Source organism: Vulpes lagopus, chromosome 23 (genome assembly GCF_018345385.1).
Source record: "Vulpes lagopus strain Blue_001 chromosome 23, ASM1834538v1, whole genome shotgun sequence".
Lineage (NCBI taxonomy): Eukaryota > Metazoa > Chordata > Mammalia > Carnivora > Canidae > Vulpes > Vulpes lagopus.
This window is the reverse complement of record NC_054846.1, coordinates 29060643-29073770: the sequence shown is the minus strand read 5'-3', so window position 1 is coordinate 29073770 and position 13128 is coordinate 29060643. Positions and strand designations below refer to the sequence as shown.

At 35.1% G+C, this 13128-nt stretch overlaps 1 protein-coding gene across 4 annotated transcripts in view; it reads left to right on the top strand.

Moving 5' to 3' along the window:
* Positions 1–13128, top strand: part of VEZT (vezatin, adherens junctions transmembrane protein) — a 74386-nt gene that overhangs the window by 22159 nt on the left and 39099 nt on the right. For 3 of the 4 annotated variants that reach the window (XM_041738323.1, XM_041738322.1, XM_041738324.1), the window contains exons 2-3: positions 5101–5235; positions 9059–9145. In XM_041738323.1, coding sequence (XP_041594257.1) covers positions 5101–5235; positions 9059–9145 — 222 coding nt within the window. Of the gene's footprint in view, positions 1–5100; positions 5236–9058; positions 9146–13128 lie in introns of those variants that run through there. The other variant, XM_041738325.1, reaches the window with a different exon arrangement.

The window sequence follows — 13128 nt, the reverse complement described above, 5'->3', positions numbered from 1 at the left end:
ACAAAAATATGTTTCAGCCATCAGAAAAATCTCAGCACAACCAAAGACTCTTGGCCGTCTTTCATTTAGCAAAATTCTTTCTGGTTCTGTGATGTGTGTTTTCTGTCAGCTAAAATTTACAGGAATAGTGAACCACAAGGATTTCCTGAGGAGAAGCTCCCACATGCTGTGTCTGAGGTTTCTCATATTTCTTTTGGCAACAATAACATTCTCCAATACTACAGAATTATAGTTTGAGTCCAGTGCTAATAATTTCTCTTCAAGAAAACAACTTAACTGAAACATTTGTGGTTCTATTTTGCTTGAACCAAGGAAAAAAGTTATAATAGAAAATTACCTATCATCACCTACTCTGCCTTACCCTCCAAAAAATATTCTCTTTCTGAGGCTAACCATCAGCCTAGAATAATATTCACTATATGAGACGCAGAGATTTCAGTTTGTTTATAAACCTAATAACCCCAAATCTGTAAATACAGTGGTTAGGGCTCTTGTAATGTGAAGCTTCATCTTGCTGAAAAGAAGAAATACATTATTTTATTTTGGGCAATCACGTTTTAATACAACACGTTTGTTTTTTTACTCTCATTCATGTACAGTGTATGAAAAGCTCATCAATATGGTTTCACGTTCCACATTAAAATTAACTTTTTCAAAACTATCACTTGAGTTTTGTTATAGCTATTTTTGTTAATGCAGTTATCAGAAAAGACTATTAAAATACTCCTTTTCCAACAATATTTATTTACTTGTTTGTTTTAAGTTGGCTCCATGCTGGGCTTAAAGCCCAATATGGGGCTTAAACTCACCACCCTGAGATCAAGACCTGAGCTGATATCAAGAGTCAGATGCTTAACCAACTGAGCTACCCCGGCTCCTTCAACTGCTTACCTGTTTAAGGCTTGATTTTCTTTATATACTTACTTCATCCAGAACAATAAATTGCAACACATTGAATGAAGAAGCGTATAAGAATCCAGCTATCTCCTGTTAAGCCAGATAATAAGATTTGCAAAAAAAGTAAAACCAGTCCACTTTGGTCAATACATTTTTTTCATTTTGGATTTTTTTTCATTAAAATTGTATTACTTACATTAATATTGTAATGAGTTTATTGTTATTTTTAAGTTAATAAACATTTTAATTTTAGTTTCATTTCCAATATGATAAATGTTGTTAGACATTCACAAAAACTCTTTGGAGCTCTCAATAATTTTTAAGTCCTTAAACAGGTTTTGAGACCAAAAAAATCTGCGAACCACTAGTCATGATGTGGTTTTCTGAGATCTGCCAAAGAGTACACAGGTTATTTGGCAATTTCAGAGAAAAAGTGTAATTTTAGCCCCCAAACATTTTTTGAGATTAATAAAATAATAATGTTACCAAAATCCCTTTGCCTTCTTAAAAATTGCTCATGTGCTACAAGGTCTGCTTTGGTCAGTTTCATCTTGGCTCATGTTCAGTTCATTAACCACAGGATCTTTGTTTTTCATTTATGTGTTATTGTTATCATTGACTAAATTTTAAATTTTATTTTGGCGCAAAAGTGATTGAAGCATAAAAATAGAAATAAAACAGTAAAATAAATGCTACAACTCAGAATACTATCATAAACGTAATGAATAAGAGCTTTAGAGTTCATACAGTCTGAGTTTATATGTGTTAGAAAGTGGTATGATTTGTAGTAGCAGTCCAAAAGAGGAAAGTGCAAATACGAAATACACTAGTGATTGGAGTTACATTCTGTTGGACCTGCAATACTTTCTTTTTTTTTTTTAAAGATTTTATTTATTTATTCATGAGAGACACACAGAGAGAGAGAGGCAGAGACACAAGCAGAGAGAGAAGCAGGCTCCATGCAGGGAGCCCGACATGGGACTCAACCCCGGGTCTCCAGGATCAGGCCCTGGGCTGAAGGCAGCGCCAAACCGCCGAGCCACCCCGGCTGCCCTGGACCTGCAATACTTTCATCCCTAGTCTCCAAAGATTATCTACTCTGAAATTTGTCAAATACTTAGTTATATAAAGCCATGAAACAAAGCACAGTGATAGCCTTGGCAAGCCCGAATTTTCCACAAATGTAAAACAGTGCTTTCTAGGGTGAAAGTGATGAATTCTATCACTAGAGATGGGGAAGAAACCAGAACTACTAAAGCATCATTCATTGTTGCATAGGCTCAAATAGATGTATCTCACACCTTTGACAAGAACGTTGTGAAACCAACCAAAAAGGTAATGAAATATTTCACATTTGTAGAAAAGGCAGAATAAGGTACTAACAGAATTATACAGTTGGACATTATTGGTATTAGTCAAGGTAAATGATTAATGCTGCTGTTTTTGCAAAGTGTGTTATAGCAGGTGTTCAGTTTATGGTGTTCCCAACTGAATATGCATATGTATGCTCGTAGTGGATGTGCAGTATCTGTGTACACACACACACACACACACACACACACACACACACACGGAACACAGTATTCATTGTTTCTCTTCTGTTTAACCTTGTAGAACTGTGTTACAAGTAATCCAGTTTTGTTATTTTGTGAGCTGTGACATAACCTGGAAAAGAAAGGGACTTTGGGTTCAGTGCTGACACAGCATCAGCTAAGTGTGTAGCAAGAAAGGTATTAGAATTTGAATGAAAAGTTTGGCCCCATCCCTATACCCCCCAAGCCTCCTGCCAGAGAACAAGTGGCAATCAAGAGTATGCCTCAAGATAACTACTGAGCATTTAGTTAGAACAGAAGTCAGCAAACTAGCTGTTGGGTCAGATTTGTTCTCCGTTCCCCACCTATTTTTCTGCTACTGGTGAATAAAGAGTGGACTTTACATTTTTAAGTAGTTTGGGAAAATATCAAAAGAATGGTATTTTGTGACACATGGAAATTATAAGTTCAGTATTTCCATAAATAAAGTTTTATTGGAGCATAATTACACTCATTGGTTTATGTATTGTTGTGGCTATTTTTACACTACAGCAGCAGGATTGATTAGTTACAATAGAGACCATATAGCCTGTAAAGTGTGAAATATTTACTGTGTGGCCTTTTACAGAAAAACTTTGGCAACCCTAGAATTAGAGTAACTCCACTTTGATCCATCTTATTTATTGTTCTTCCCCATGGGAGTTCACTTGAAGAAAGGGTTCTACTGCCTTAAAAACAAGTTTTGTTTTTTTATTTTTATTTTTTCTAAGTATGTAAACTTTTCAAAAGGTCAGCCCAACCGAACAAGCATTCTTTTGCTTTTGCCACTCTGGAGACAGCAGGGTGGAGTTCACAACTCATTTTAGAAATGCTTGAGTAATTCAAGGCAATATTTGAAGATACATTATGGGTGATACAAAGATTAACCATTTATGCTACCAGAGATTTTTCTGGTAGAGAGATAAGAAACATAATCCTTCTTTTATCATTTTTTGCATATTTTTCTCAAAAGAGCATTAAACATCACTTTAAAAAGGAGGCGTTTTACTTGTCTTTTATTTTCTGGAATTGATACCCAGCAAATTGCTACCAGTACAAGCAAATTCCCACCATTCCTCATTTTCCCAAACTCAGGGATATAGTCCCTAGAAATATCACTCTAAATTTAGCTGCCTCCCCTTTGTTTCCATAGCATCTGATACAATCCTGTAATTATTGATTTGCTTGATGTTTCTATGCTAAACCATAAGGAAGTTTCCCTGTCTTCCTCTGTAGATGCAGGAGGAACTATTTGTTATTTTAGATGGTGTAGTATAATATTACAGAGTGTTGGCTTTGGAGTCAGACCTATCCTGCTTTCTGTATCTCAGTGAATCTGTTTCATCTTCTATGCAATGGAAATTAGCAATAATAATGATAGTAATGATCATCATACTTTTTAGAATTTGTTGTGAACCTTAAATGAAATGATGCAAGTAGAATACTTAGGTAAGCCTTTGCCATATGGTACTATGTTAGTTGTGTTGCTGTTTTGGTGGTGGTTGTTATTGTATCTCTATTACCTAACATAAGGTCTTTTTTAAAGTATTAAATATTTTTGTTGAATGGAGCCAAGGTTTATTTTTAAACATATCACCAACTTTGTGCTTTAGAGAAGACTGAAAGTTAAAATTAAACCTTGATTTTTATCCAGAAAATTGTCCCATAGATTTTTTTCATCCAACAGCTGCTGATGTATCTGATGGAATTGAAGTTTTTTGCTTTTGTTTTTTTGTTTGGTCTGGTCTGTTCCAAACCTGTGCCCTTTCCACCTGGCTTATATAAAGTTGAAGTATAAATTGAGTGATTACTATGGGCCAGGTACTGTTCTAAGTGCTTTGTATTTATTTAGTCCTTATAAGAACCATATGAACTAGGTATTATTATTATTATTCCTATTTTAGGATGAGACAGCTGAAACACAGGATTATAAACTATCATAAGATAGCCAGTAAGAAGCATAGTTAGGATTTGAATCTATAGTCTGGCTCCAGAGTTTTTGTTCTTAACCACCATGTTCTACTGCTTTTATTAGTCACAGAGTCTCTTGTTTGCCATATGGTTGTATTTAAGAAACAGCTTATTTTGGGTAACTTCTTGGAGTTTTAAGTTTATTTACAGTGTTGAGCATGTGGTAGATAATACATATTTGTGCTTGAATGAATTAATGACTGATGGTATGATAAAATTATAATTAATGTAATATAATCATTGCTTAATTCTTGGCTTCAAGTAATCACGTCTTTTCACTGTAGGCCCTCTTAGGAGCTATCTATAACAAGGACTTGGCTATTTTGAAGCCATCTACTCTAATACTACAAATATTTGGGCAAAGAAATTGCTTAACAAATCTATTTATATTCCTAAATTCATTTTTTTCTTGCTGGTACCCACTCAGAAAAATCTGTGTTTAGAGTTTTTCCTTTTTTGGGTACCTCTGTTGAATTGTTTGTAAATTGTTTAAAAAATGTTAGATGGCATTGTGACAGACAATTCACTTTTTAATAGATGAAGCTTTAAAGAATTTGGGCATACTGGTCATGATAGTGAAGTCTGGTATTGAACTTGTCCTCTAAAACTTTTGACATAGTAACCATCTTGAAGTTTGCTTTATTTTATATATCTCTTTCAGAATTCTCCACTTTACCAGTACTTACAGGATCTGGGACACACAGACTTTGAAATATGTTCTCCTCTGTCACCAAAGCCAGAAAAAAGCACAGTGACAGAGGGACAACAAAAGCTTCCTGCAAGAGCCCTGCCAAAGGTAAGAAAGCACGTTCAATCTCTATGATTAATCTGGGTTTTTTAAAAAGATTTTATTTATTTATTCATGAAAGACACAGAGAAAGAGGCAGAATCATAGGCAGAGGGAGAAGCAGGCTTCTCACAGGGAACCCAATGCTGGACTCAATCCCTGGACCCTGGGATCACGCCCTGAACAAAAGGCAGATGCTCAACCTCTGAGCCAAGCAATGTCCCGTCCCTATGATTAATCTTTTATTCTTCACCTCACTGATTATTTAAACTGCCTTTGCCCTTATCCTTGCAAAGAAACAAACAAACAAAAAAAACATCTTAAAAGCACCTCCATGTCTTCCCCAACACCGGTAAGACTTTATTTTTTATTTCATCAGTACAAAACTGTTTAGATAAATATAACTCCTTGCTGTTTTGGACTATCTTAATAATTTCTATAATGAATGGAAATTAAAGTGGTTGAGGATTAAAATATATCATTTCTTTAAAATACTGAAGTTGTTTGGAAGGAAACCGGAAAAATATACTAAAACCTTAAAGAGAACTCAACCATTAGGACTTTTGTATTAATTGGAATTCTTTCTTTATGTATTATTTTTTAAAAGAGAGCACAAGTTGTAAGAAAGCAGATTGATAACATATTTCGTAAGCAAGGATATGTGATGGAGTGGGTATATTTACCTCAATTTGTGATGCCCTTTATAACTCCACAGAATCCTTTTATGTAATAAATATCTCAGTTGATGTATAAAATTGTAAGGCTGAGATACGGGAAGAATCTCCAATTATGTTCTATAAAATTCATTTACTAGATTCATTTATGTTCTATTAGCCATACTTAATAAAATTAAAAAATATTCTAGTACATTTCAGTTTTAACAAAAGGAATTCTAATTTAATAGAAAAAATAAACCAGATTACCTCATTTCTTTTTTTTTTTTTTTAATTTTTTATTTATTTACGATAGTCACACACACACACACACAGAGAGAGAGAGAGAGGCAGAGACATAGGCAGAGGGAGAAGCAGGCTCCATGCACCGGGAGCCCGACGTGGGATTCGATCCTGGGTCTCCAGGATCGCACCCTGCGCCAAACCGCTGCGCCACCCAGGGATCCCAGATTACCTCATTTCTTGAACATTCTAGTTTAATCAGTGTTTTATTATAAGACATCATTATTTTTGGGAGGAGGCTTTTTAAAGTTTTCAATTAGTTATTTACTCTGTGGTAATAGAGAAGGAAGTCTTTTTTCTCCTGTTCTTAGAAAAACCTCTAAAATGTGAGGTAACCAGGCTGGGGGGCCATTTGCAAGAGTAGAAAAAATACCAGAGAAATGTTTTTTTGACTGATGCTTCCAGGGTAGGATTTAGAGAGTTAGAGCTCACATGGATCAGAACCAATTTGCTAGTCCTCTGGACTTAAACTCTTTCTCTTTCTTCTCTCTGCCCCTTTCAAATGTGATTGTTCCTGGGAAGTGTTTTGAAAGCAAAACCAAAGGATATAGCTAATAGGTTATTTATAGATTAAAACTTGGATTTGAGATTACTTGGCAACAGAAGACAAGAATGGACCATGGGATAGTCTTAGGCAGGATATGGGCATTGGCCTTTTTTGTTGTTGTTCAAACTTGGGCTTTACAGGTATTTAATCCTTTTCATTTATGATAGGTATTTTTACATATAGAAGTGTTATTAATTTATAAGTAACTAAAATGAGAGTTTAAAATTTGCTAGTCCTCAGAAATTAAAAAATACCCAGAGAATGTTTTCAAAATTACCACATCTAGAAAGTTCCTTTAGTTTTCATATTACATATTTCAACTGTATGAGCTATATTTTTCTAAAATGGAGTTTTTCTATCTGGGACAGCTAAATTTTAGAAAGATTTATTGCATTATTTAGTTCCTTCTCAAGGGATATATTTTTAGAATTGCCCCCAAAGTTCTGTTCAAGCAGTGAAGTACCAGTTATTTTCTTTGGAAAGCAATTTTTTTGTATAATATGAGATCATGATAAAACTTGTTAGCCTTAATCACTCTTTTTTAACTTTTACTTTTTAATGTTATCATGATGTACTCTTACTGGTATTCTCACTATGAATATTCATTCTCTGTATATTTTTTCTAGTTTTCCTGTGATTATTCATAAATGTTCCTTCCATAAAGTTTTAACATCAGGCCTCTTCCCTGCTTGGTCAGTTTTTCCTGAGTGATCTCCTCCTCTTTCTTGCCCTCATTGACCACTTATGTGTGTTCTCTGTCTTCACTGAAAGCTAGATGTTTGTTTAAACATTTTCACCTGGCCTGTGCCCCAGGAAACAGATTCATATATGTAAAACAAAATATTCTTCCCATGTTCCCAAATTACCACTCTTTCAGTTAACTTAAGATTTCCTATTACTCCCACATTAATTTGGTCTCTAAATGATATATCAAGTGAACTTCTTATGTCTTGAAAATCCAACCCTTATCCTTTACCATTTTTTTGCTATCCTACTTAAGGCCTTTGTCAGTATTTAGCTGGACTATTAAATATTCTCCTAATCATGCTTCTTGGCTACAATCATTTCCTGCCAGTGCTGCCTCTGCACTGTAGCCAGTTATTTTTCTTAAATGCTGATTTTTATTGTTTCATTTCCTTGCTTAAAAATCTTTGATAGGGGATCCCTGGGTGGCTCAGTGGTTTAGCGCCTGCCTTCGGCCCAGGGCGTGATCCTGGGGTTCTGGGATCGAGTCCCACATCGGGCTCCCTGCATGGAGGCTGCTTCTCCCTCTGCCTGTGTCTCTGCCCCTCTCTGTGTGTATCTCATGCATAAATAAATAAAATATTTTTTTTTTAAATCTTTGATAGCTTCTCACAGCCTACAGGATAAAGTCTAAACTATTAGGGCATGTAAGACCAAAGCCCTTTAAAACCCTTCTCAGTGATCATGACTATTCCCTTCTTCCTTTGGGTCTTAGCCTGTCCCAGTTTATGCCACCATGCCCATGACATGTGCTTCCATGGCTGTCCCCTTTATTCATCCTGTTCTCTTACCCAGAATTTTCCTTCCTCCTTTGTTAAATTCCTGCTCATCTGTTAGGGCATAGCTTCAGTGTTAGCACCTCTTGACCTCTTTTCCTACATTTTCTCAGGCCTTAAATTGGTTTGTAATTATTTATACCATGTCTTCTATACTAAGTTCTTAAAAACAGCAGTTAGGTATAGTCATCTTTGTTCCTATGACCCTTTTTCTGTACCAGGGATATAGTAATCACTCAACAAACGTAAACTTCATTTACTAGCATATACAGGAAATGGCTATTAACAGTAAGGTAAATTGAATTTTTGGCTGACTAAATATATAACTTTTATTCAGTATGAGATACTTTTTCTAAAATTGGTTAAAATATCTTTCTGCCATAGATAGCATTGTGGAATGAAATGTTCTTGGTATTTGAGAACTGGGTGCATCGTTTGGTTTTCATTTTGAAATACATACTGTCATCATTTTGACATATTCAAGGTAAATGAACTGCATCAGGATAACTTCTGAGTGTTCTTTAAAAAATCTACTTTCAGGTCTCATTTCAAACTTATTGAGTCTGAACCTTTAGTCTGGGGACCCAAGAGTTATATTTCTAACTAAAATCTCTAGGTGATTCTAATGTGCAAGTAAATGTAGGAACTATTAAGAAGCCTGAGACAGTGACAAACGATATAACCTAGATGATTTCTTTTCTCCCTTTTTCTAATAAAAATTCTGATTGATTAGAAGTAAGTTATTTGAAGTTTTTCTGCTGTTTGGATATGTTTAATAAATCCTATACTATGTCATTCATCTCCTTCAGCAAGGCATCCTGTTAAAAGTGGCTGAAACCATCAAAAGTTGGATTTTTTCTCAGTACAATAAGAAAGATGACTTACTTCACAAGTTGGTAAGTGTTTGCTCTACTTCTTTGTCAGTTTTCTGAGCTCCGGTTTATTAGTGACAGAATCTAATGAATCAGAATGTTTTGCTACTGATTTGGGCAGTGATTGATTCTAAATAGAAATTCTGAAAGGAGAATAAAATCTCTGAAGGAAGACTACCTGCCTTATTAAGTGTTAATAAAGTTTGTTGGTGTCACCTTAAAAAAAAGAAAAAAGAAAAAAAAAACACCAAGAATTTCTTCAGTAATTGTGGATCTTTGAATTTGGATTTATTAGTATTATTTCATAGTTCTTTCAAGAGGCTATTAGCTATTTAGAATAGAATATTCTGGTAGTTATTAATACCTTATTTGTTAGATTATTAATTTCCTGCTGCTATCTTTCTCCATTGACAAGTATTCCTCTCAATAGGGAAAGGAATATATCTATTAGTGAGATCTTCTCCCATTTCGTTAGGAGCCCGTCTTTTCCTTATCCCACAGTCTGTGATTACAAAGTTTGGACAAAATCAAAGTGGTTCCCCTCTAATTTATTTATCATTAATTTATCATTTTCTGACAACTTCATATGTAAAATTTAGTCTCCTGAGACTACTAAACACAGAATTTCCCAAAGACTTGGATTTGTGGCCATTGAGAGTCTTTGTTTTCCTGGGAGACTTGCTTTTTTTCCCTTTTTTCCTTACTCTCTACTGTAATAGATCTGGAGTTTGACCTCTGACCCTCAAGGGGGAGTGCTTCAACTTTGTACATCCTAAGCAATGCAAAATCCAGATAGTATAGCTAAAAAAATCGAAGTTAGGAAGTTCTCATGGCTCTCAGAAGGAATAATCAAGTTACAAGAAAGCATATTTCAGGATCCTCTGCTGGTCTGTGACCTTAAGATGATGATAATTATCATTCTTGTAAATTATCATTTGTAAAGAGATGTTTACAAAGTGCTTTCACATTTTGATTTGGTAATCCAAACACTATAAGGTTTAGTGCAGTTTACCAGTTGGAAAACCTGAGATTCAGATAGTTTGGTTTAAGATTACTTATTAAGTGAATTGTTCAAGAACGGTTAGGTAGAAAGTGGTAGTTAGAATTTGAACTTAGGTCTCCTGTTTCAAAGCCCAGGCTCTCCATTATAACATACCACTCTCCAGCTTGAGTATTATTATGTATTGACTGACTAAAATTACTTTTTTAGCAATCCAAACGGGCAAGTTCTCTGTTCAGGGTTTCATCTTTGTAGGTATGTTGAGAAGGTCAATGAAGTGTCTTGTCACCTACGTAGAATATCATCTCTATCCAGGTGGAGCCATCCTCATCCTTCAGTGATACTAGGACTGTGGTAAGGTATATGGATCCATATACATTTTTCTGTGGTTTAATCATAGTCTACATAGTCCTGATCTTTTCATTCTTGGTTCTTTGTCACTGGCCGCACATTTCACTGTAAAGCTCCAGCTTCTATATGCATTTCTTTTGTGCCTGTATTATAGAGAACCGTAAGAAGTACGTACCAAAGAAATCATTTACTAGTAATGGAACAAGGAATTACCCTGTTGGCTTCTGGCATGAGATGCTTGACTTTTCTCTCAGCCATGACATATTTAAATTTTTTTTGGCTATACAGATACTGAACCATTCCCTCTTTCCTTTTATAAAAATACTGGCAGTTGTTCCATGATAGCTGAAACTTTTGCCATTGTTCCTTTTTATTAAAGTAGTACTTCTTAAAGATTAAAAAAAAAGTTCTTTTATAACAATTGTAATGGTAGTGGTATTTGCACTTTTTAAGCACTTTTTAGCCTGTAAAGTGCTTTCACACATGTTATCTCATTTGATCTTCATCAGCTTTATGAAACAGCACAATATATTTAAAAATATACAAGATCGTTGAAATATATTGATGCATGAATAGTTCCCTTCTCTATCTCTAGGGGTAAAAACAAATCTCTCTCTTCTTTAGCTGACTTCTCATACCCTTTCATTCTATACAGGCAGAAATCTTTTGAGTTACCTTCTCATACCATTTTTCCATTTAGATCCTTAAAAGATCCTGTTACCCATCAAATCGAGTCTAGTTCATCACTTCAGCATGAAAAAGTCTGCATAATTTGGCCCTGAACTACCTTTCCAGCCTTATCCACCATGTTTTCATCAGCCAACCCAGTCTTCTTTTTCTTTTATTCCATAATTATTCTGTATGTCTGTTTTTGTGCCATTATATTGTGGTAGAATTCTTTCCATTTTTCCTCTTTTATTGCAGTCTTTTTCTAAGTAGTCCTAGCTCTTCCTCAAGGCTTTTCCTACAAACTTCAGCCTATTGGATCCTTATTTTCTTTAGAAATATAGTAATAATTATCCATGCCATGTTTTGTAGGTTTTTGTATTGTGGGTGCTTTTCTTTATTGTATTTTAATTATTTTATGTGTACTACCAACATTAACAGCCAACACTTACATAGTACTGACTACATAAATGCTCACTGTGCACCACTTAATATTTTATGAATATTGACTTAATTCTCACAACAACCCTGTGAAGTAGCTACTATTCTTAGGCTCATTTTGCAGATGAGGAAACGGAAGCAGAGAATTAAGATGTGGAACCAGGATATAAACCTAGGTACTAACTAGGTCTTGGTACTCATACTTGTTGAGGGTGAGCCAAAGTTCACATGGTACACCTCCCCACAGCATACAGCACCCAATCATACAGATGATATACAAGTATTTAGTCAATCAGAATTAGTACCTTTTAAAGGTCTTCATTTATTTGAGAATTGGACCTGAGTCCAAATAGGATTATTATGAGGTGGTTTTTTTTTTTTTAAGATTTTATTTATTTATTTATGAGAGACACAGAGAGAAAGAGAGGCAGAGGGAGAAGCAGCCTCCATGCAGGGAGACTGATGTGGGACTCGATCCCAGGTCTCCAGGATCATTCCCTGGTATGAAGGCAGTACTAACCCGCTGAGCCACCCAGACTACCCGGGAGATGTTTCTTAATATAACAGGTATCTATTTCCCCACTACTTTGATTGCAGTATTGCAACAGCCTCTCTCTTTAATGCAGTTCTCATTTTTATAATTAAAGAGTAACATACAATTTTATAATTTATCCTTAAGAAAAAATTTATTAATTTAATCTGATTTCATTTTATGATCAGAATATAGTCCAAATTCTTCCTTTGTAGAAGCAGTCTAGTACTAGATAACACTGCTTTAGTTATTTAGAGTGTCTTGGTCACTTTCAAGTTTATTTGTATGTTTAGGTGATTTTAGGTAGTGAGTCACATTCTAGAATCACATATTCCTAGAGCTATTAGTACTGCCTCAGAGCAGAATAGTTTTGAGGAAACAACCCACTTTTGCAGACAGGTCTGATGCCAAGGATGATGTTAAAGAAAATGTGTACCTCATTAAGCAACATATCTATACAAGGAACTATGAAGAGCGAAAGCTCCCTTTTATGTTAATAGCTTTCCCCCTATCTCTGAGCTATAGCCTTTCTTTAGTGAAGCTTCTTTATAAAGTGCATAGAGGTCTCATAAAAGGTACAATTTAAAGCTTTTATAGCAAAAATTTAATTTTTAATACTTAATATTTTAATATCACTGTGGGGGGGATCCAAGTCAAATAATAAGGCCAATGTGTGGAGATTTATTTCAAAGATTACTTGAAAAGCTGCCGTGATGCTCCTTCCACCCCTTCTCCAACAGTGGTATAAAGTGAATTGTGCTATTCTGTTTATGAAAGTGGGGTGGAGGGTCAAATAATTGGTTCCTAATGTTAGAATCATGATTTTTTTTAAGGTTTATTTATTTTGGAGAGAGAGTGAGAGTGAGCTGAAAGAGGAACAGAGGGGGAGGTAGAGAGAGAATCCCAAGCAGACTCCATGCTGACTGAGCATGGGACCCAATATTGGGCTCAGTCTCATGACCCTGAGATCATGACCTGAGTCAAAATCAAGAGTCAGATACTTAACTGACCAAGCCA